A 24,488-nucleotide genomic window follows, 5' to 3' on the forward strand; every position below is an offset into this window, starting at 1 on the left:
ATAACTGGCTTCATTCTGCACTCTGCACTCTGCGCGGATCAGAGTTTATCTTTCTTCTTTCAATGTGGAGAAAATAAATAAAGACTAATATTATATTACTACTTTTGAAACTGAAATCGCAAAGAGCCTTTCATTTTAACTACGGCTTATAAATAATTAAAAATTATTGACGATAATTTTGCTGAAAAGATGGAAGTTAATTGACTTTTAATGATTTTGCTATTCCGTATATGACAATAAAATTAACACTTCTTTTATTTGCGAAACCAATATAATTTTATTTTTATGTGATATATATATTTTTATGCATCGTTAATAATATATATTTTTCTTTTCGTATAGAATGCGTCAATTTTTATAGATTTATTAAAATTTAAAAAAACAGATCTATTGTGATAGAAATTGCTTGTCAGAGAATATTTCACCAAGCTTTGTCGAGCAAACTGATTGGCTGATATAGGAAACTTTAAAAATTCTCTATTCGATAGCCAATCAGTATGTTCGGCAAACTCGTCGTTGTTTGATGGATGTAACTATCTAAAAATACATGTGATTTATGTGAAATCAACTCTCCGATTGGTCAAGCACATTGCATTGCTCTATGCGGAAATTCGTTTGAAATTATTTGAAATTTATGCCGCCATTTTGTACAACGAGAAATAATATTTTGCTCGCGCCAAGTTTTGCTCGACAATGGCTACGGTTGACGTATCGCATTTCGATGAGGAACGTAAAGAGAAAGCCGTCTACAAACGGAGATCGTCGATTTTCCAGACGCGCATTGCAACGTGCGATCAAACTAAAGGTTAGTCCACTTTGCAAAATAACGTATAATATTGAAAAGTTTTCTCCTTTAAATTATGAAAGTTGAGAGATAAAGGAATATATTTATTTTTAAATTACCAATATTGTTTCAATAAATGTAATCACTATCTTTTATTATAAATAATTTATTTCTTAAAATGTTCTACTATATATAAAGGACTTTGTTGATTCCTAACAATTCAAGAATATAATCTTTCTTCTTAGGCAATGAAGGCACATCTAATAAGAACAGGTTTTCACCGAATAAAGTCAACAAAGAATGTATTGTTCAGAATGATGAGACATTTAATCTGAAGGAATATATAGAGAAACTTAAACAGGAGCGTAAAGACTGGCAGAAAGAATACAAGAATCGCAAGATTCAACGAAAAAATCTGACTAAACAGAAAACAAGTGTGGCAGAACAAGGACAAGTTTTTGATATAAATGTATTAACAGAATCTGACAGAGTTTTTCTTTTGACATGTCCCGATTATGAACATATCTGCCAAAATAGTCGGAAAACTTTGGATGCAGCACTAAAAATATCTACACTTAGTCAGCATATACAAAAGTTAAATAAAAAATTTATGGAAAAAATGGAAAATAATATATCCATAGTCACCAAAAATGTTATAAAGCTATCGGAATAATGAAACAGATGTACTTTAAGTATTGTTTATTCTTACAAGTCTACAAATTTGCAGGTAATAAGGAAGGTTCGTAGTAAAAATATAAATAACAATTAAATATGACGTTACAGACGATTAATTATACAATACTTATTCATGATAGAATGATTGCAATTATGATACGTTCATTACATATTGATTGAGTATAAATATAATAAATACAAAATAATTTACCAATAATATACAATATTAAATTTTATGTTTGTGACTGTCTACTTTCTGCCATTTTTGGTACGTCAACGAAATTCTGGATACTTAATTTGATCGTATTTCCGGTTTTAGAGCGACTCGTACGATCACGTCATCTTTGTTGTACATTAATATTCAATGTTTCAGATAATCTAAGATTGCATAGAGTAACCAGTAGAGCTGTCATCTGTATAGATGAAAACTCTTTCTTCTCGCTGCTTTTCTTTCCTTTTGCGCGAGATACTCCTTTCTAGATTGACTGCTATGCAATTCTAGAATATTATTAATTTTGCGTACAATTTCTTCAGCTGTTACCGAATCTGCTTCAAAATCGTGATTCTTAAACGATGCAGATTGATGAAGCGAATGACTTTGACCTGTAATAGTATTGAGTAGTATTAGAATATTATGAAATACTAATCTTTTATTATACTATCAGAATATTCAATGTGTCAAAAATTAATTCATTAAAAAATTACATATTATTAAATTCTTTTTCGGATAAAAGTAGATTTTCCACAATTCTCAAGAAATATGTATAGCTAATTAAGAGAAAAGTAACTGAATACAAACTTAGAAAGTTATCTGGAGCACTGGATTGCGGAGTGTAAACCAATGTAAACATAGTTTTCGATCCCTTAGTCTCGGTTACTTCACACCAAGCAATGTTGTCTATATGATAGCTGACTGCCCGCTGTCTATTCCAAAACCTAGCAGCACCTTTACCCGTTATAACCGGATCTATCTCTATCTTCTCACCCGATATCCCAAGATGAATCTCAGTCTTTGCTCGCATCTTGTTAATTATATGTACCCTAGATGTAGCAATAAAATATTTATATTTTTGACATTTAAACATATTGTCTGAAGTAATTATTTACTCATTTGTACAAAATTTTGATATGCTGCTCAATTATTAGAAAACTACCTGTATGATTGATATAATGGTGCCTCCATTGCAGTGGTGTGACCCTCCATCTTAGCCAGATCATTTGCGACCTCCTCCTGCTCCTTGTCTTTATGTTCCAGGTCTTCCTCGTCTTTCCTCTCGATGCAACTAAGTGTGTTGTGTCGCGCTCGGTCGCTTGGCTTCATCTCGATCAGACCCAATGTAGTGAATTCGAATTTGGAGATAGTTTCTCGTGGGTCCAAACAGGGAAAGGCCCAGTCAACCTCGCCATCGTCCTCAGTGATGTACAGTCCATAACGCGAGATGTCCTCCCTGAAAGTAACGGCCGGCCGAAACTTCGTGAATAAGGCATGCGAGTGCCGGCGATGTAAGGTAGCTTGTTACAGACTTCAAATTATGATCGGGGTGTTCACTTGCATATTTGTAGCAAATCAGCCCAATAAAGTCCAATACTCGTGCTGTCACCGTCACTACCACCTGAAGCGGATACATCCTCTCCTCTTTTGGCAGCATACACATGAATATTCTATACTTTCTTACAGGAATGCCTATCTGTGCCTGTAAAAAAATTTCTAATCGTATTTTTATTTTTGTAACAAAAATTTTTGTTAAAGATAGTTTGGAAATGAGTTTGTATATTAAAACAGAAAATTGAAAAAATGTATTGGAACATACGTTGCCATCAAATTTGACATAATCTTTGAAAGGATTTTGTGGTAAATTTGGACACTTCTCAAGTTGTTCCGACAAGAGAGATTGTCCCTTTTTTACAGATGCTTTTTTACGAAAATCCTTTCTTTGGAACAATTCTGATTGGTCTGTAGGTGTGATAGCGTTAAGATTGTGCTCCCATTTGACATGTTTAACTTTTGCAGCCTTTTTCCTTTCTATGTCCATCTTTTCCAGTCTCTGTGCAGTATTGGATCTCTGTCTATGACTGAATTCCATGTCTAAAACATTGCAAGCAAAAGAATAAATTATTAAAAAAAATTCAATAGAAATAATTTCTTCAACATTTATTTTATATTATATATAGACAAATGCTAAAAGTAAAATATAATGCTGTTAAAATTGTAGATGAATAATTTTGAACTAAATTAATTCTTGAATTCTAATTTCAATTTCATGTTGTTTAAGTGCCTTTATATAAAATAATTAAAAAATGGATATATGTATACCCATTTGTACGTCATATGATTCTGCCATGGCATCTAGATCTTCATCATCGCTATCCTCCATACCAGGATAACACTGCAATGTTCCATTTGCCTTTAACTGCTTAGGAATATCTTCTCCAAGCATTACTATTTCGCACATACCTTCCAACCAAAAGTAATATTCATCTCATTTATTTAATTATTATTAATGTATTATATTAGTACTATGTTATAATAACATCAGGAAATTGTACGTTTAATTTTTATTTTAAATCAATTTATAGACTATTTAATAAAAAGGATATATATAAGGATATATTATTATTTGAGATAAACGCGTCACCGATGTTTTATCAAGAATTGTTATTATCAAAAAATTCAGAATCAGAAAACAATGTGCGTTAGTGCGTTTCACGATTAATATATTGATACTCTAACTTATGTTTACCAGAAACATACCTGTGTCGTCCATAGCGAGAAAGCTGTCCCTGATGTGCGACAGGAGCCAGTATTGGTTATCGTAAAGAGCCATTTTTTTTCTCTTCTTTTTTATTGACTAGATATCACCCCGTGTGTTGAAAAAAAAAGTCAAAAATCAGAATCCAGATAAAACGCGCCACTTGGCGACTCGTCGATCGGTCTTTTTACAAATTAAACGATCGATTTCACACTACACATCTGACATCTAACTACATACTGTCATAAATTTATGCTATTGCCAACAGATGGTGTTGTTAATCTTTAACAGAATTTGATGTATGTACGTACAAGACGTTCGTAGAATTTGAAATTTCACCGATGAGACATATTTTGGATAAAAATAGATAGATTTATAACTTTATTCTAATTTATCTCTATTACTATGATAATATAGTGCAGTCACACACACAACACAACGTGGTAATATTTTGCTCATTATTTATTTATTTTTTTATTGTATTACATAATGATCACTTGTTGTTAATTATTATCTTTAAGCGATTTTTCACATTCAAATGGCCGCATCATGTTTAGAGACCACTTCGGGTCCTCATAATTTGGGGGCCATCCGCGATGGTGGTAGCAACGGCATTGGCGGCCGAGGGACGATTCTCCAAAATCGCATCCCAGATCGCCGTAGCTACCCCGCCGCGGGCCCCCTTCTCGGCATCGGTGTTCTTCTTGAAGTTATGAACAGAGTAACGGTTGTATAGACCCCAGATACTATTCATCAGCTTGCTGTTGTACTTGAGCGGCGTCAGCTCCCAGCCTGCGGATAAGTATTCCGTGAAATTCGCTTCAAGATCAATTGAGTAGGTAAGCGCGTGGAATAAGCGTTTCTCTTTCCGATTATAAAAAATCGAAAACTATGCGAGAATTATACCTTCTAAATGAGGCCGGGAGTTGAAGATATTTTCCTTCTTCTCTTCGTTCTTTCCTCTTTCCCCTTTCACGGACATTGAAACAGCGCGGTCGGTATTACGAATTTTCCGCACCGCAAAAGCACTTTGCGGAATAGCAGCCATTTTTTCACAATCTGCAATATAGACCAAAGAAATATCGTTATACTAAAATCCCGTAATTTGATACCCGTTATTCTGGCAATTGTCTATTTTTATTCCATGCGTATTTATCGGAATAAAATGAAAATTTCATGGAGATTAGCGAGAGAACTTAATCTTTACATTTCCAGAATACAGATATCACCTAAATACATATGTATATAACGCGCGCGCGAGTTGTGTGTGTGTGTGTGTGTGTGTTGTGTTATTTTTTACTTTGAAATTTCTTATGAAATCTATTATTTCACTAATTAATTTAATCATTATTAATAAATGTTTTACGAAGAAGAAATGCGAATCAAAATTATTATTCATCTAAGAAATTAAAATAACGACAGTGCGACATATCCATTCGCATGTGTTACGATCCCCTATAGTTATTTATGACTAAGTCATATCATTTCTTCCGCATTAATCACTTTGCTATCATTAATAGCGTTGATCTTTATTCCCAATGATAATTGCAAAAGTTTGCCTTTTTTATTATTACCGCTAAAGTATTTCTATGTTTCAAGATTGAAGATTGACAAACCAAGATTATACATTGACATAAAATATGTTTATTTTAATTGCACTTGTGCACTTTGTATTTTTCTTCTCTTTCTAGAAAATTTGCAAATATATAACTGTTTTGTTTTAATTGCAGATAATATAACTGAAACGAACTGTAAGAGACACCATCGCTTAAAGATGCACTCAAAACGCGTGTTCAAAACACGATGCTTTCTTCGCCAAATGTGGTTTACATTTTTTTTTTGTGAACAACTGACCGATGCAATTCTCGAAGAACAACTCCGTTATCTGTCTTTTGGTAAATCGTCTTTGTCTCGGCAGGCTTGTCTTCCACGTGCTTCCTGTCTTCTTGTCTCGCCCTATAGCTTTTCGAGTTTTGGTGCTCTGGGAAACCTCAAACCTCATACAGCCGCCAGCAACGATAGTCTCGGTAAGATTCATCAACTAAAAGAGAGTTTTGTATTTATAGTCGATGTTTTTATTAATTTGTCGGCGAGAGAGCAACTTTCGCTTAGTATTCGTTATTTGAGTGTGATACGTGTATCGCATATATTCCTTCGACTTTGTGCACCAAAATAATAACTCAGAATGATACTGGTCTCCGGCGTGTCGACGGACTTCTTTTATAAGCTCGGTCGGGGAAAAAGAGAGTAAGACAATGAGATAAAGACGGATGGAGAGAGAGAGAGATTATTTTTTTTTTTTATTTTGCCCACGCGACATAATAAAAGCGGCATATCGACGGCCTTCGAGATACTCGATCTGACGTTGCCCGACCACCGCGAACTTATCCGTCCTTATCTTGGATCCAAGAACACACATTGAGCTATCTTCTGCGTAGCATTCTGTATCGAGAGACATATAGTTTCATCTATCTAATCCATCTGATTCAGTTGTAGCGATGTGAAAATTTAAAAACGCATCTAAATAATATTAGAAAGATGCTTTAAAAATGCGCAATATAAATATTTTTTTGCATATTTTGATATCAATGCCAATTTATATAAATTATACTTGTTATTATGAACATATTGGATTGCTTGAGAATCGTTTAATAGATAAAACGAAAATCTCAATTTTTAAGCTTTTATTAGCCTGACATATAGGTCCACAACGGAGATTTCTCGCGAAAGGAGGCAATGCGTTATCACAACAAACAAATTTATCAAAATATGGCCGAGAATAAGAGACGATATTTGCATTTTTACTATTATTTACACAAATCATGTAATAATTGGTCGTGCGTTTCCTTTCTTTTGGTAAATGTTTTTCGTAAATATCTTTCATATAAATTATGATGTAAAAATTATAAATAGGTCAGTTAGTGATACCTAAGCTATAACTTTAAATGATATCGCTTATCGTTAAATATAATACAAAACTGGAGACAGACAATTTGATAAATATATATTTAATTCGCAATTGACAAAAAAAATTTTTGAAAGATTCCAAGAAATTTCAGAATTTTATGAAATAAAAAAATACTATGTGAAGACAAGAATTTTTCTAAAGTTTCATAGATGTTGAAAAATACTGAGTAAATAATTATAATAACAAATATATCATGCCATGTTTTCTCATATTTTTAAAACTTTGTTTTTTACAAATCATTGGTTATTAACAATAGTAATGTGATCTTTGCTTAAAACATACAAAAACAGATTTAGATAATTATTATATTTATTACAAATTAGATATATTATAGATATATTATTATATTAGATATATTATATTTATTTTAGATTTTGGAAATGAAAAATTAAATGATACATGCTATTGTAAACTGATATTGTAACTGACTTAATATTGTTTCTGACATGAGATCTATGAACTTGATCTTCAAATTCTATTTCAATGACATAAAATTATAATCACTTTGATACATTATAACATAAATTCAATATAATTGTATATATACATTAATTTTATTATATTTAATATACTAATAATTAATAATTACTATATAATTACATTAATATATACATTAATTATATTATATTAGTTTATATAATTACTTCAATTTTGATGAATTATAAAACTTTAAAAAATGAACTAATATTTCTTCAATTAATCTCTCTTTTTCTTCTCTTTTCTATGACAAAAGTACAAATTTATTTTTGATTAAAATTAAATTGAAGTTTTATATTATTCTCAGTTAATTTCTCTTCCGATCAACATTGTAAGTACATATGCTACATTTGATAATTGTATTGTGTATCTAGCTCATCTATATGATTCATTGTATGTTTATTTTTCTCCTGTGAAGTTATCTCACGAGATATATTGTTTTCTGAAATTGCGAAATCAAAATTCTTGCATGTGACAATGATTTTATTTGTTTTAATTATATTACATAATATTTAATCTGATCTCATGAAACTCATTGTTAGTTATTTTAAAACTATACAAACAATAATAATAATCAATAAATATAATTAAAAATATTATTAATAATATTATTTGTAGATTCAGGTTCAGGATCTCAAATTCTTTCAAAAATCAACATTTTCTTCAAAAAATTGTGCAATAATCAAATATTTAGATTTTAAATAATGAGATTTTAGCATTATCATAAAATAAAAATCTTTAAATAATCTTTTAATGAATAATTTGACAATTACTTTTGTCAAAAATTAATTTTGGTTTGTATTTATATTAATTATCATATCTAGGCCTATATTCTATGTGATTAATAAACCAGTTAAGAATTATTGATTCAAAAGGATGTACATACGCGAAACATATTTCTTTCAAAAAATATACATTGATATTAAAATTATATTATACATAAAAAATTACATAGCTAATATCAATCATAAAAAATTTCATATATAAAGAGATTTTATATTAAATACAATAGTTCATAATCTGTTTTTGATGAGAGAAAAATATAGAAACAATAAAGTCGCGCATTGACGCAATTAATTCTTCTCATAATCGTGTGACCAGTCCGGTTTCCTCTTTTCTAAAAAACTTCGTATTCCTTCTTGCGCATCTTTCATTTTTAGATTGTTCACCATTTTTTCAGTGCCCAAAAAATACGCCGTCGATATATCGAGATCCATTTGCTTGTATAAGAATGTTTTACCAAGGTGTATGACCGAGCGACTCTTCGCATTGATAGCATCTATAATTCGGCGGACTTCCTCGTCTAAAATCAAAATAATAAAATCACTCAGATGTAAAATTTATTAAGTAAACGCATGCAGTAATTTATAATGTCATTCCGACCAAGCTTGTCATTCGGCACGACTTTGCTAACGAGACCGCACTCATAAGCTTCTCTGCCGGAAATAGGGAGTCCCGTAAAGAGCATGTACATCGCGCTCTTCCTTGGCATGTTGCGTACCAGCGGTATACCTGGAGTCGAACAAAATATTCCGAGATTTGCCCTATAAATAATAATAATATTAATGAAATAATAGTGATTATTGACATAAAAAATAGTGATTGCCAGTAAATATAATGATACTAGTAAATATAATAATTTTTACAGGATAATGGCAGCAAGGAATAAGCAATGAGACTAGCTATTTGCAAAGTACCCTGGAGTGGAAAAGGAACTTCTTTCCGTGCACACCGCAATGTCACATGCCGCGACCAACTGACAGCCAGCTGCAGCAGCCAGACCGTCCACCGCCGCAATCACCGGCACTGGGCTTTGACTAATGGCCCTCATCAGTTCTGCACAGGTCTCGAATACGTCTTTATGGAATTTAGCGTTGGTAGCTGCCTAAAACACAAGCTAATGATTTTCTTGTATAATGAATATAAAGAAGTCTTAGGGAAATGCACTCTTACGAACCAATTCCTTCAGATTGTGTCCAGCGGAAAACACTTTTCCAGAGTCAGACATCAATAGAATCGATCGAAGATGCTTGTTGTTCTCGTCTCTTTTGATCTCTTTCAACAGAATCTTTAGCATTTCTAACGATAGAGAGTTACGCGTGGCAGGGTCGTTCAAACGGATGGTTCTGATCTGAAACAAGGTGAGGCTAATAATATCTAGTAAAGGCAAATAATATATATAATCAAGAAAAATTATTAAAATTTAAATTATTTCCTTCTTTTTTGAAATATTTTTAGTTAATAAAAATTAGGTTTATGTAAGAATTACAATAAAAATTTGAATTCCTCAGAATTAGTTTGAATTAGTTCCATAGAATAAAAAGAAATAGCATTTGTAATTAATGTTTAAAGATAAATAGTATATCTTTACCCCATTTTTTTCCGTCGTCTCCACATATTTTCTCTCGGTAGATAATGTTCTTGTAATACCTATTCCCTGCATCATTTAACAAATCGAGTCATTAATTAAAATTATTGATTATTGATGACATTACGAAATTAGCAAAACTTGCTTTCGTGCATCATTTAAATTGTTCCCGCCATTTGTTTGATTCGAGTTGATTTGAGTCTTCTGGCAAGCGCAACTTTTAAGAAGGATTTCACTTGTCGTTACAAAGACTTCGAATTGTTTCAAACACTTCGAAGCATTTGTGATATCAAATGGAATATTCGTTGCGAGCACAATAGAAATACAATCTTATAAGCGGAGTAATGTAGTCATATATAACAATAATTACATTTATACAATCAACACACAGTTACACATGTAATTGTTTATGTATATTTATAGAGCATAAATTAAGTATATATAATTAAAACATAAATTACCTGAGAAACAGTGGGACCATTTTTCATCAAAAATCTCCGTATGGCTATCATTTTATTACAATGCTATATCTTATTTCATTTAAAAGATTTAGATAACTAAAATACATATATCAGACATTTGAAACTTGATGCCAATATACATTGATGTCACTTAGTCCACAAAGTATAGTAAAGTGGTTATCGTTGATGAAGGTTAATTATCATTATGATGATAAGTGACGTATTATTTAGTCGTAAGCCCGCGAAATTTCAAGCGAAGAAATCTCTTAAGATTATGTTATTAATAAAATTTTAATGGTAAAAGTAGTAAAATCCTATACAATCTCGGAAATGACAGGAATGATGCTTTTTCACAAACGTCATAAAAAAGATTTTAAGCTCATTGAAATATAAATATTAATATATATGTTTAATATATATATGTTTAATGTTTTATATATATGTTTAATATATTTGAATATTTTATGTTTTTAAAATTTTTGCTAATTATGGGAGAATGTTTATCATCATATCTATTGTAATTCTTCTTAAATATGTCTACAATTTTTTCCTAAAATGCATCATAGTGCACTTAAAAAATATAGATATATTATGTTACCGTTCTTTCAGACTACATCATGTGCACATGTTGCGACGCAAACATACGTCTTTGAATGACAAATGTCAAAGTTTGTCATTTAGCACGTGATACATATTTATTTTGTAAATATGCAAAACAGAAAAATAATAATGGGTTTTTTGGTGTGATGATGATAAACTTAAAATAAAAGTAAAAATAATAGATGTAATTTCTTGAGATTTTTATTTCGATTAATCGTGAATTAATTTTCTTAACTTTAAAAGCGTACAATTTTTTAAACATACGTAATCTGTATTTTAAAGTTTAAAGCAAATTTGAAAATTTTTTCATACGTTTTTTTTTATTTTTTACTTTTACATAAAAGAGAGTATAACAATTCCTTTATGTTTTCAGATTTAAATGGAGAATACCACAAAAAGGTTGAAAAAAAATATATGATCCCTACTTCAAACTTGGAGAAGAGTTCGATGACGCATGGTACGCGTTCCCATAACGACCAGTGTTTCCCTTAACGACTAACATGGCTGAAGCTGAGGGTAAGTAAGTCCGAGTGTGCATCGTCGCGTGTATATTTACGACGAGTGAACGACAACACGGCGAGAGATCCTCGGTCCCGCTTACTCCGCGACTTTTTCCGTCATCGTCGTCGTCCGTTTCCGGCGCGCTCTTTCCACGGATCCCGTCTATTCTAATTATAGGGTAAACGGCGTGACCGCGGTCACCGGCGCACAGTTACAAAAAATATTACAGGAAACTACCTTGGCGCAGAAGCTATCGACCTCTATTTCATAATAGAGAGCGACTTTAGAACGGATTTTGAAAGTGTACGTGAAGAACGAACGCGAGAAGTATATATACACATGGTAGATAATCACTATACGCTTATGATTTTAATAACTTATTACATATTTGCAACTCTTTTTGTTCAAATCGGTTTTAAGAATTTTTTAGAATAAAAATGAAAACATTAACATGACAATTTTTTTTTTTTTTAGTTTAATTGCTTAAAAAGTTTATGTTATATTTTATCGTATACAGAGTAAGGTGTGTAGTTGTGATTAGTAGTATAGTAATCGTAACAAAAGTGTAGAAAAATGAAATAATACAAACAAAACTGTACGTCAGAAGTTTTTGTATGTAAAAATTTTTATTAAAATTTAGTTTTACTTATCTATCAATTATAAAGTGCTTATATTAAATGTTTGCACTGCCAACTAAAAATTAACGATTTTATAATTTTAGTTCATATAGCAAGCATGGCACTCTTGCATCTTTATCTAGCAATAATAAAATTTAGGCTAAAATGTGTTTTAATATAGTATATTATTTTTTTATTAAACTAGAAGAGATCGGATAATATTATTCTTTTATTCGGCCTCCTTTGCAATATTTATTCTGTTGCACTGCGCTTGTGTACTAAAGAAAGAAAACGAAATTCACGAACACTTTGTGAGATGATGGGACCGAAAATAAACCTCCGTGCCGATTACAACAGTTGTAAGAGCGTCGCTCTTACTAGAGCCGGCTTGGCTCGCGCAGCTTCTCAGTCGGTGTCTTGATGTGCTCACAATCAGATGCTGTGCTGCGTCCCAAAGAGTTTCGCGGACGGAGACCCGTTCCACGACGAGACCCCGTTCCATAATGAAACCTCGTTCCACGACGAGACTCTGTTTCACGACAAAACTCTGAATAAGACGCCACTATCCATCTGCAAAACATGGGTCGAACTATATTCTGAGGAAGGTGAGCCCGCAAATTCGTCTAATCAAACATTGTTTTACAGTATTGTTATTTTCTAATTACCGGATTATTAAATTATATAATTTGTGTTTGAATCTTGTAAAATTGGCAAATCAAAAAGAATAAAAATGTATTTTGTGCTTATTTTGGTCTCATAATCTCACAAAGTGTATTTCGCGTTAAGAACGAAGAATCCAGAATTAACTTGAAAGAATGTTAAAGTGCAAATTTTAATGAGTGTCAAGTATTTAACACAGATCAAATTTTCTTATAAAATTTAATATCGTTCAGAATTTTTGAAATTATAAAGTTTGCTATGTTTAATATTATTACATATTCAGATCACCGTGTATATAGATGTCTGTTTACGTTTGGACAAGTACACATACCACTGAACACATTTTCCAAATCAAAATAAAGTAAACACGTTTGATTAGAGCATGATGTTATTATCGCCATATAATTACAAAAAGAGAGAAAGAAAATAATTTATATAATTTTCATATAAAAATATTGCTTTTATATAAAAATATCTTAGCTCTCTAAAAATTCTGAACTCTACAATATAACAATAATATAACTTGCAATTTTTTCTTATACAATTTTATATCTTTCTCTAAAAATAAATTGCGTACCAACTATGCAGCATTTTCAATTAACAAAATAGCTTCAATAGCTTAACACGCGAGTATTATTACAGTCATTCTTTTAATAAAATAATTTATCTACTTTATTTTTTTGTTTCACGTTAGATAACGCTACTGAAACATTTATTTTCCTTCTTCTCGCTCACGTCTAAAAGCAGCCATGAGAATCGTAATAACGCGCCTCCGCTGTGCATACTGATTAATTTACACTGGCTTAGCAAATGCATTAAGAGTCCCGTCGACCTTAGATGACGCGGGAAGAACGGTAATAGCTTACGTGGAAAAAACTTTGCCTGTTCTTTCTAATGCGCAACACGTTTAGAAGAGCAATACGTAAGCAAAACAATCATTTGTGGGCGTCGTTAAGCGGCTTCAACAGAATGAGATTATTTGATAGCATCACGATGTTTGTTTTCACGTTCTCGCGTGAAAAATTACTAGAGATGCTTCGTCGTTGCCTCAGCATCAGAGAAAATGGAGTTAAATAGGAAAAAATAAAAATTAATAATGAAATATAAAAATCGGATAAAAAAAAAATATAAATATAAATAGAAAAATATAAATAGAACGTGTAAAGTTTTAAAAAAGTAATGTTTGATAATGAGAGCGTTGCGATATAAAATGTGCACTACGGACGAAGGCAAACACGCTGACCCACATTTCCGCCGCACATTTAAACGTGGGTATGGTGTTGACATTGGAGGCGATAATAAGATATCATTAAATTAAGATTTTTAGCGTAAAATAATTTAAACTTTGGATATAATAGGGAAAATAAAAGTTTGACTGCTTAGAAATCACAAATGATAAAAAGGCATATCTTCTCGCTCGAAGAAAGAATCGGAGAACGGAAGGAACGGATTCTCTATGGATAGGAAGACAAGATTTGCGTTCTCCGCGATTGCTGAGGCATCTCGCGGGGCGCCTAAAAAAGGAAACTTGCTCGTCCGTAGGCGAGAGAGCCGAGTCTCTCGCGGGGGCGACTCTCTTCGACGTCCTCCTCGGCATCGGCGCCGCAGGTGCGATATGCGCACCTTGGTATCGATCGCTCAATCCTGCTCAAGAATTGAGATGAGTAAACCTGTCGTCGTAAAACGTCTTTCGATGAGGCTCGATTGGATGAAACTCGTGCGGGACATTTCGTGCAATGAGACGTGAAAAAGTGATCACCGTGCGGAAAATTTAATTAATTTTTATAATTTTTGTGTTTGTGTTATTGCAGCGTGCCATTGAAGGAATGCGAACTCGTTACCCTTCTTAAGCTAGTAACGCAATAATCTATCGATTCACGTCGTCGGAATTTACATAAGGAAACGTAGGACTTACGCCACTGTTAAAACTGAATGGTTTATTGATTACATGTTATTTCATAACGCATAGCTCGTAATTAGGGCGTTCTCGAGACGATCTCTCAAAAAGAAAACATTGTAGCTATCGTTGTGCAATTCCCACGGCGATCGAAGAAAGTATATGATTTGCAATTTAGATTCTCGACACTTTCAATCGCAACAGCGTATTGCCGCAAAGTTTTGCGTTTTTACAAGTGAGAATAAAAGCGAGAGAATTACAGCATCATAAAATACTTAAAGAGGGAGACAAATCATATATTAAAACATTAATTAAAACATTAATTAAAATTATAGAATATGTAATATTAAAGAATCTTTTTCAAGAGAATATCTTTAGATATATTTTTTTCAAAAAAAAAAAAAAAATATCGATTTTTTTTTAATTAGACTTTGGTCGTGTGTAGTTTTTTAATAATTTATTTTGTAGCTGCGATGATGAGCACGTGTTTTGTACTCATACCATCTCGCACGTGTTTAACGCCTGCGCGCGTTGCATGTCATGACGTATATCTATTGTCGTATTTGGCGATCTCTCGACGTGTTGGCGAAAATATCGATTATTCGCGGATTTGTGGCCTTTGTTAGAATGAATAGCGATTAACAAGAGGGTGAGTCATATCGAATTTCCATGTGACGACGGGGACAAATTTCTAAGAATCGCATTTACGTATAACCACGCCATTTGGTATCCTTTGACATTTGTAAAAAATAAATAAATACATGATATTTGATGGAAAAAGAAAACGCGTCTTGTTCACGTGGTATTTTAATGACAAAACAAATATATGGAGAGAATAACGGCAGAGATAAATAAGACGCACTGCTGACCAAGGTCGAAGTTTCTGAGCCCTTGATTCGTCTTTAAAAAAAAAAATATATAACATTTATTATTACATCTCGTGGCCGCGACAACTTTAAATCACGGAAACTCATTAATCTCTGCACGGTGTAAATGGATGCAGATGCGCCGCCGCCGATTCTGCTGCCTTGCGCGATCTGCGCGCGGACGTTTATGCCACAGTCGCTGGAGAAACACACGAAGATATGCGAACGCTCCACTGTCAAGAAACGCAAGCCCTTTGACTCGGCTAAGCAGAGGATCCAGGGCACAGAGCTGGCCGAATTTCTGCCCAAGCAGGAGCCCCGGCGACACCATCAGGACGAGAAGACCACCAAATCCTCTTGGAAGAAGACCCACGACGACTTCCTGAAAACCATCCGGGAAGCGCGTGGCGAAGTTGTGAGTTCTTGAGTGTCTCTATTGTAATCTTTTAAAGAATTTCTTTCGTAATTAAATTACAAATTAAGTATAGTTTCGGATATTCACAGAGATTATTATTTTTCCAAATTATTAAAAATAATAAATTATTTCAAACAATTTATTATATTATTTCTTATTTTGCGGTTTATATGATAAATTCTTATATTTTTTCCACACGTTTTATTCTTTCAGATGGATTCGAGTAATAAACAATGCAATTCAGTGAACTCCTCGGGCGCGCCGACTCGCGCCAACGAGAAAGGCACGTGCCCTACGTGTAATAGACAATTCGGTATTAAAGCTTACGATCGTCATGTCGCCTGGTGCAAAGACAGAATCACTCAGATGCCAATGAGTCCGGCGACAAACTTGGCGAAAGAGCGATTAGAGGCACGCATGAGATATAAAGCACCAGTCTTTAAGAATCGGCGAGCTATTAATCGAGAAAAGTACAGCCCGGGCTCGGCAGTGAACCAAAGTGTCAAGATTTCTGTGTCGTCGCCGGCTCTCGTCAAACCAAAAGAAAGTGTGTCAGTGACTAATGGCAGTCGACATCAAAGTCCGATGAAGCAAAAACCAGCTGTCGTGTAAGTATGTTTACCAAACTTTTCTTACTGATGCTTTTTTTGAGTTTCTTCTTTGTAAAAAGAGATTAAATTAAATAATAATTATATAATAGTAATATAATATAAAAATATAATGTGAAGTTTTATATATTTTATTTCTTGTTTTAAATTTCTATAATTGACTTAATCCATTATAATTTATTATATTTTTTCTTTATACAGGAAACGTCCTGGACAGCTCAAGGAATCTCCTATCTCATCTGGACCTATGAAATCACGTCTCATCGATCGTACGAACAAGTAAGATTTTGATCCCTCAATGTCATTATTCTTGTTTTTCAAAAGAGAAAAAGCCAAAATTCTTTAATTGTATATACGATAAGATAAAGATAAGAGTAGAATATTTACAATAAGTCTATATTTAGAGCCGTCCATGAGGAGAAGGGAAAAGGATGAGGTTTAAAAGCACTTTATAATAAATAATTATGATACAATATAAAAATAATCAAAACAATTTTTGCAAATTGCAAATTTGTAAAAGTATTTAAATTTAATACTCGACAAAACATAAGTATATATTTTTAAAATATTTTCCAATATTTGCAATATTTTAACTTAAAAAAAAAGTTTTAATTATTTAATTCCTCGATGACCTTCTCCTGATGATTATCAGGCGCACATCCTTGATCCTAGTCCTTCCTTCTCCTCAGGCCAGCGGAAGCTCATGACATATTGACATCGACATCGTGCCAAACTTCTCATTTTGCTATATCTTCCCGTCGTCCTCTCCAATTTCCTGTATCTACGAAATCCAGAATTAATTCAGATTCAGTCTCCTCCAATGAGATCACGTCGCCTACCATCTCGTTTAGAAAACAATTTGATCGAAACGAAAAAATCTCCCACCGCATTCCAAACGACGAAACGAGAACTCGAGAAATCTGTTCCATCAAAATGCAGAAAAATATTGTTTCTGCAAGAAGTCAAGGTCATCCGACGATCAATGATATTGCTGTGAACGATAAGACTCTAGGCATGATTGTGCAGCCTTACAAGATACACATGGATTTGCGAAAGGATGATCAATTGGTGACGTGGAAACAGATCAGCAAGAAGAACAATCTTCAGTGTAGTGATTCTGTTGTCAGCTTTAATTCTTCACAAGAGTTTTCCCTACTCGAGCTCGATCGACGATGTGATCGAGAAGACGAAATCAATACGATTGAAAAAGAAGATAGAACCGAAAAAGAATTACTGATCGCAAAGAATGATTTTACACAAATCAATGATGAATTAGGAGACAGTGAGGTTGATACATTGAGAAATGACAAGCTCATATGGTCTAACGGAATTCAGAATCTGAATCAGACTTACTTGATAAAAGACTCGGAGGATATATATAACGAACCACCGAAGATTCTTCACAGTAAATGGAAGCCGATTAAACACAGTCCTCGTATAGAGTTTTATTTTAATGATATAGAAAACGAAAATGTAATTAATAAAACAAAATCGGACAGAAAAACTATAGCGAGTGACGAAGAAATTAGAACTACAAAGCAAGAGTTACAAATGGAAATAAAGAATATTGAAAATAAAGAAAATACTGAGACTAAAGTAATGGAGCAAAAAGTAGAAAAATTGAAAACAGATAATGAAGATAGGAAAGATTGGAAAATAAACGATAAAGAAGCTGAAGTAATAGAACGCAAAATAAAAAAATTCAATATCAATATTGAAAACAAAGATAATCAAAGGCTAATCAATGAAGAGGACGAAATTGCAGGTTACGATGTTAAAAAATTAGAAATAAATATCAAAGATAAAAGAGATTCTCAGAGAATGGATGACACAGACATTGCAGAATTCGATAAATTAGATGTGAATAAAGAAAATAAAAAAGATAAACAGATAGCGATAGATATTATTGAAGATATTAAATATACTGTAGTAGAAGAAAACGAGCAAAATTTATTGAATTTTGATACACTTTCTCAATTTTCGCAGGATGCGGAGGAATCTTTTAAAAAATCAAAAGTGAGTTCCACTGACAGTAATAATGATTTTATCTTGAATCTTTTTCAAAACGTCTTTGAAACTTCTTTGTCGAAACATGAAGATCCAATACTTCATGTCAACAATAAAAATAGTCTAACAGTTTCAAACATCTTTATTAATAATCATATTGAAGATGATTTAAATCTTAAAAATAAAATGTTACAATACGAAAGTGATACATGTTGCAATTTACAAAAGTTACAGGAAAATGTTTCAGCTTTTATATGCAATCAATCTCATATAAATAATATGATGTTTTTAAACAGTAATAACCAAACTGATTCTGAAGTTGAAACACTACCATGCCAAAGTAATGTAATATGTTCCAATTCAGATCTAAAAGAAAATATCAAAGTAATGCCATCTGTATCTAGTCGAGCTAGTCTAGACAAAGATTCTACAAAGAATACTGAAGAAACTGAAATAAATGATGAAATATGCGGGAATGGTTTAATTATTCTCTATAATAACGACTCTGAAAGAAATTTAAAAGAATTAAACTCTGAAATATCGCTTTCACATAATTCGGAGATACTTGCTAATGAGTCACACACAAATGCGTATACAAATAACATATCTTTACAAGTTAAAGTTAACAGACAATATCAAGAACAATTCTTCGATTCCGATAATTTCGAGAATATTGAAGATTGCTTGAAAAATGAGAAAACGGATTTCGATGCAAATATAGACAGACAATCGAATAATAAATCAAGCCGCTCGATTATCCAAATGGAAATTACGACAAGCGAAGGTTTGCACAAGAGAAACGTAGACAACGAAGAATTTAATTATGGCAGCGATAATATCGTGTGTGTCGAAGAACACGACATACAAGACGCTGATGATTTAGTGTCATCAGTCACGTTGAAGAACAATGTAGAGACGCAATATCGGCATGACGAAACTTTTTTAAAAGCGAGCGTAAATTTTTCAAAAGACGTTCCCGATTCTGCTAGAAGACTCGCGAAAGAGCGTCCAGTAAATTCTGTCAAAATAAAACACAAAATCAGAGAAAGCATGAATCGTCTTCGCGGCAGCACCGATTCTTTGATATCTTCGATTGAATTTATAGATCTTGAGAATATCAGGCGGCCCAAAGTGAATTATGCTTACGAGCAAGAAAGCATAGAGATAATTCGCCCGAAACGGAACAGAGTGTTTAGAGGTCTACCCGACATAAGAAACGATTTGGCGGAAACGAGAGAAGATTCTGAAAAATCGTACTGGGAGAAAGCTTCGAAAATTTCACGAAATAGATTGATCGATCTGAATTCCATTCCCGCTAGATACAAGTTCGTTAAGAGAAATCCCAGAGTCCGTATCCTTCCTCCAGTTTCAAGTCCATCGTTGATGCGAAGGTAGAAATAGAAAATAGAAAATAGTATTAAGATGGAAAATAGTATTGAGTAAAACAAAAATTTATTTTTTTGCATATTTTAATATCTTAGAATGTATTATATGCATTGTAGAATATATTAGCATTTAATTTAGTTATATATATTTAGTGAGTATTTAATTAGTATAAAAAATTGTAATAATTTTTGTGCAATTGGTTGTAAATCATATTGTGATATTAATGTTTAAACAGTAGAATTTTGCAGTGGGCATAAATTTGTTTAAAGTGCTATTTAATTGGTAGAAAATTTGTATGGCATTACTGATTGCACTGTGAAAGATAATCTATAATTTTTTTTTCTTATTATCATACTTTTACATTTCGGTAGGACGATAGTTATGTAGTTAATATCTTAACAATATTGTAGGAAAATTGAACTGGCAACACGTCCTGCCTGGTGCAATTACGTGCGCAGAAGGCCGGACTTTAATCTTGTGCTTAAAGCTAGAACGTAAGTGCCAGGACGTGGAACCAATGATTCATGACAGATTTCTAATTTCTTTTTATTTTAAAATGTGTGTTTGTTATTTAGCTTTAGTTTAGTTAATTCAGAGCATTATATTAGGAGTCACTAAGATTGGTAAAAATTAAATATAATACATAGCCTTTCTCGCAGAGAATTTAGAATCAATTTCTTCTTAAGAAAAATATATTTCTCAAAACAGAATATATAATTTTTCATAACTTTTCAAATGTTTAAATATTTAATATTTTAATAACTAACATCTGAATTAAAACTTTCTAAAATGAAATTTATATCAAGTTTTTAAAAGGCGAAAAATATTTTATTATTTATCTTTACGAGAATTTGTTTACTTTCTGTTGACTTTTCTATTAGCTTTCTCAAGATACTAAAAGAAATTGACTCTAAATTTATATTTATATATAATTTTATATATAATTTATGTTTAGCGAGAGCAGATTAGATCACGTGTCGGAGATATACACGAATGTTTTCTCACGTATGTTTGCCTGGGAAATTGATTGGCGCACGTGTGTAGCTTAGTAGAAGAAGAAAATGCACCTCGTTATCAGACACATCGCAATATTGTTCGATTATCTATCGCTGTTTTATGCAAAAATAATCTTTGTAAGAAGAAAGAAATCACACTAATCAAATTTTAATTGCAGTGGCACGAGCAAGGATTACGATCCGTTTCTGTTGGCCGAACAGCAGATGAAAGACCTGCTGTCGGACATGAGCGATCAATCCGTGACGGGGAGCCCCAAACTCCAACAAACTCACGACAATCTATATCCTCTCTCTCATTCCTCCGCCTTTGTAAAATATCCTATTTCTCATAAGAGATCATCTCTGATAGAGCCTCCTATCGAGTTCGACGATATTGCATCCGACTTTTCCAGCGATTCCACCGAGACCAACTCGATCTCGCGCGAGATCTTTCTCTCGAAGCCCGTTCTCAGAAGTAAGGATGTAACAGATGTTGCGGATTTAAAACCCATCAAAGAATTGGGCAGGAGAGTCATAATCGATAAATCGAAAGCCTTGGGTGTTGACGAGCGCCGCGGCGTCATCGGCAGCGCCGATAGATCACGCAAGATTTTTGACAAGGTCACGCCAATGGTCACGAAATCATTGATTGATCGGTCCAACTCGATCCGGGTCTCGTCCGCGCCCAAGACCAATTCAAACTTCGTCAGAAAGATCTCGAACGATGTCAGAAAGGTCCAGGATTCAATGATGACCGAGGATCAGTCGTTGTCAAGATCGTCGGATCAGAGTCTCAATCAAAGCAATAACAACTATTCGTCCCTGTCCGGCAGCAACCTAAGCCTCAACTCAATTATTTCCTCCTCGGAGTTTGATGTCAAGCGGTCGAACTCGATGTTCGACGAGCTGACGTGCTTCAAGGAGGATGAATTTAATCTGAAATCCTTCCTCAATAATGAATCCTTTGACCTATCCAGCTGCGGCGGTGATAGACAGCGGAACGACAGCCTGATCAGTGATGGGGAATTGTCTTCACCTGATAGCTACAAGCCGCGGGATCACAGCAAGCTCAGCAACGATTCCGCGTATAGCAGGTTGGTCTTTAGCATTTTTAAGTGTTGTTTGTCATATAATATATTTAGAGCTTTATTTTGTTTGATTTAATAAGCAATTAATAATTTAGAAAAATTAAAGATTGTAAAAAGGAGTAAAATTGATTACAAATTTATACTTAAAAAAAACTACTAATTGTAATTTGTAATAATTATTATATTTTTTATCTTAAATTTATTTTATATTTGATACAATAGTAAATCTCTTTTATTTGATGAAATAAGGAGAATTTTTCCTTGTAGATTTAAAAAATTTGACTTGCACTTTGAAAATTTAGCAATTGTAATTTTTAATCATCGCCAATGTAGTCACGCCCATCTATCATCTGCGTTTTTCATATTCGCGCGTGCTTAAAATCCAGTTTAATGTGTGCCCTTTAGTTTAAATCGCAAATATTCACACCATGGACGCAGCACCAACGACGTGATCGGCCGTCTCGATGAAGACGTGCCTGTCAGAAATGAGACATCGCCGACTCAGACGACAATCAAATGCAAACTGTCCAAATTCTGCCATGAATGCGGTCAACGATTTCCGGAAACCGCCAAGTTCTGCTGCGAATGCGGCGTCAGAAGGCTGGCGTTATGAAATGCACCATCATTCTTCGAGTATTATCACCATTGTATCGATTTTGATATTAAGAAGTGAAACAAAGATATCACCGTAAAAATATTCTTTCGAGAAAAGATTGTTTATTTCGAAAGCGTTCTTCAGAATAGTTTAAAAATATTTTCCGAAAGAAGAGTAATAATTTGCAATTTTGAAAAAATTTTTTTTCGAGATTGAAAATCTTTTCTGGAAATAGTCTTTGATAGTGAGAAAATATGGATCAACTTTCTTATCATGATGTATGTAGAGTGGTATATTATTTAGGCGGCTTTTAAAAAATCTTAAAGTTTTGAGTATCTTTCATGAATTTTGTAAGGTAGCATTTTTATAATTGAAGAATTTTTTTATCTCTGCTTTAGTTTGCTTTCTATGATGCGTCGATTTATTTGCTCGCTGTATTTGTGTAGTCTAGTAATATATGTCTATATATACATATATATACATTTGATAAGAGAGTTTTTTGTCACAAACAGATATATACATACATATCGAGAGTCGTTGAGCGATCGCAGAAACATCCTTTTTTCTACAAATTCATAAGTGCGACTTTTTGATAAAGTTTTTATATGAATGAAGAGAGAAGCAGGAAGTACATTTTCTGTTGAAAATAGGAGAATTATAAAAAAGAATTGATAGGAATTTATTTATAAAAGTATAAATGTGTGAAAGCTTTAATATTGTTGTATTTAATTTTTATTTTATTTTAATTCTAGTGATAGAGATGATCAGAAATCGAAGGAATATGGCTTAATTTATTCGGGGAATTAATACATCAAAATTTTCTTTATATTTTACATTTAATACAATTATTTTACACATATTTCTAAATAAAAATAGGGAAATAATTTTTCGCTTTCGAATTTTAGGCGCGTTTAATTCCACAAAAATAAATTTCTATCAACTTGCTTAATTCACCTTTCACTTTTACAGGGCTCTTGTACCACACGTCGTATATGTAACGAAGTTGATCGTAGCATAAGATTAAGAGATAGTGATTAGATGAGTTGCCACTTTCAGCTTCGCTCAATTAACAAGTCAACTAACGAGGAAAAATAAATGTGAAGTATGAAGTGCGATACGTTCGAACTATTAATCTTAATAAAGATACACTTCTCGATTGTTATGAGAAAAAAGAAGATTAATTATAATTAAAATTAAAGGTATGCACCATTAAAACGCACAATTGATCTAATATCAAGTGTATTTTATTTATTTTTTAATAAAAAAAGTATGCTGAAAATATAACTTATTGTTATAGAAAGAGTATCTCGGAAAATATATGATGATCCCTTTCTGATTAAATTTTTGCTACAGAAAAAAAATTAATTTGAGAAAGTCTTGTCAATTCTTCAATTTTTATATTCATTTCATCAAATATCTTATTTTTTTTAAGACGAGAAAAAACGCAGAAAATGTTTCCTCCCGTTAGTTGTAATTAAAGGTGAGAAATCAAATTAAATAATAACTATATATTGTCATACTAATTATTTGTAACAGTTCTAATAAGAATTAATTTGTTAAGGATATCGTTGGCTCTCTGGTTTTGATAGAATATACCAAAGAGTAACATGCGAAAGAGATAAACATTTGATAAAACTGACACGGTCGTCTAATTTGGAAGAATGTGTGTTGAATTAATTGTATGCAATCGATATAAATTGTATACGTCTGAAACTGTATTTTTGCAAGTGCAATAAACCGATGCTTGTACAAATTTAATAGTTATAGTCT

The 24,488-nt window shown here is 32.6% G+C and overlaps 5 protein-coding genes across 7 annotated transcripts; 2 read left to right on the forward strand and 3 right to left on the reverse strand.

Moving 5' to 3' along the window:
- Positions 1–619: 619 nt before the first annotated feature.
- LOC126852493 (uncharacterized) lies at positions 620–1,457 on the forward strand. Its single transcript, XM_050597332.1, has 2 exons — positions 620–805; positions 1,030–1,457. Exons 1-2 carry the CDS (start codon positions 694–696, stop codon positions 1,455–1,457), a joined length of 540 nt encoding a protein of 179 aa, XP_050453289.1. The 5' UTR covers positions 620–693.
- Positions 1,458–1,468: 11 nt separating this feature from the next.
- LOC126852305 (target of rapamycin complex 2 subunit MAPKAP1) lies at positions 1,469–4,471 on the reverse strand. Its single transcript, XM_050596968.1, has 7 exons — positions 4,212–4,471; positions 3,774–3,914; positions 3,271–3,545; positions 2,984–3,153; positions 2,614–2,907; positions 2,259–2,500; positions 1,469–2,062 (listed from the first exon to the last, which is right to left on the reverse strand). The coding sequence occupies exons 1-7, from the start codon at positions 4,282–4,284 to the stop codon at positions 1,869–1,871; spliced, it is 1,389 nt and encodes a 462-aa protein (XP_050452925.1). The 5' UTR covers positions 4,285–4,471; the 3' UTR covers positions 1,469–1,868.
- Positions 4,472–4,653: 182 nt separating this feature from the next.
- LOC126852484 (uncharacterized) lies at positions 4,654–6,411 on the reverse strand. Its single transcript, XM_050597321.1, has 3 exons — positions 6,064–6,411; positions 5,116–5,268; positions 4,654–5,001 (listed from the first exon to the last, which is right to left on the reverse strand). The coding sequence occupies exons 1-3, from the start codon at positions 6,245–6,247 to the stop codon at positions 4,763–4,765; spliced, it is 576 nt and encodes a 191-aa protein (XP_050453278.1). The 5' UTR covers positions 6,248–6,411; the 3' UTR covers positions 4,654–4,762.
- Positions 6,412–7,844: 1,433 nt separating this feature from the next.
- Positions 7,845–11,829, reverse strand: LOC126852410 (enoyl-CoA hydratase domain-containing protein 3, mitochondrial). 3 transcript variants are annotated; one of them, XM_050597219.1, is made up of 6 exons: positions 11,509–11,572; positions 10,026–10,091; positions 9,612–9,785; positions 9,352–9,539; positions 9,038–9,198; positions 7,846–8,957 (listed from the first exon to the last, which is right to left on the reverse strand). In XM_050597219.1, the coding sequence occupies exons 3-6, from the start codon at positions 9,729–9,731 to the stop codon at positions 8,728–8,730; spliced, it is 699 nt and encodes a 232-aa protein (XP_050453176.1). In that variant the 5' UTR covers positions 9,732–9,785; positions 10,026–10,091; positions 11,509–11,572; the 3' UTR covers positions 7,846–8,727. The 3 variants fall into 3 exon arrangements, with proteins under 3 accessions (XP_050453183.1, XP_050453176.1, XP_050453167.1); XM_050597210.1 differs by lacking the exon at positions 11,509–11,572 and adding an exon at positions 10,484–10,681; XM_050597226.1 differs by lacking the exon at positions 10,026–10,091 and having other exon boundaries at positions 7,845–8,957; positions 11,509–11,829.
- A 678-nt stretch (positions 11,830–12,507) lies between these two features.
- LOC126849950 (uncharacterized) lies at positions 12,508–24,476 on the forward strand. Its single transcript, XM_050592865.1, has 9 exons — positions 12,508–12,806; positions 15,762–16,039; positions 16,253–16,647; positions 16,849–16,926; positions 17,041–17,083; positions 17,320–20,045; positions 20,451–20,534; positions 21,215–22,129; positions 22,529–24,476. Exons 1-9 carry the CDS (start codon positions 12,638–12,640, stop codon positions 22,734–22,736), a joined length of 4,896 nt encoding a protein of 1,631 aa, XP_050448822.1. The 5' UTR covers positions 12,508–12,637; the 3' UTR covers positions 22,737–24,476.
- The last annotated feature ends 12 nt before the right edge of the window (positions 24,477–24,488 follow it).

Source organism: Cataglyphis hispanica, chromosome 1 (assembly GCF_021464435.1).
Source record: "Cataglyphis hispanica isolate Lineage 1 chromosome 1, ULB_Chis1_1.0, whole genome shotgun sequence".
Taxonomy (NCBI): domain Eukaryota; kingdom Metazoa; phylum Arthropoda; class Insecta; order Hymenoptera; family Formicidae; genus Cataglyphis; species Cataglyphis hispanica.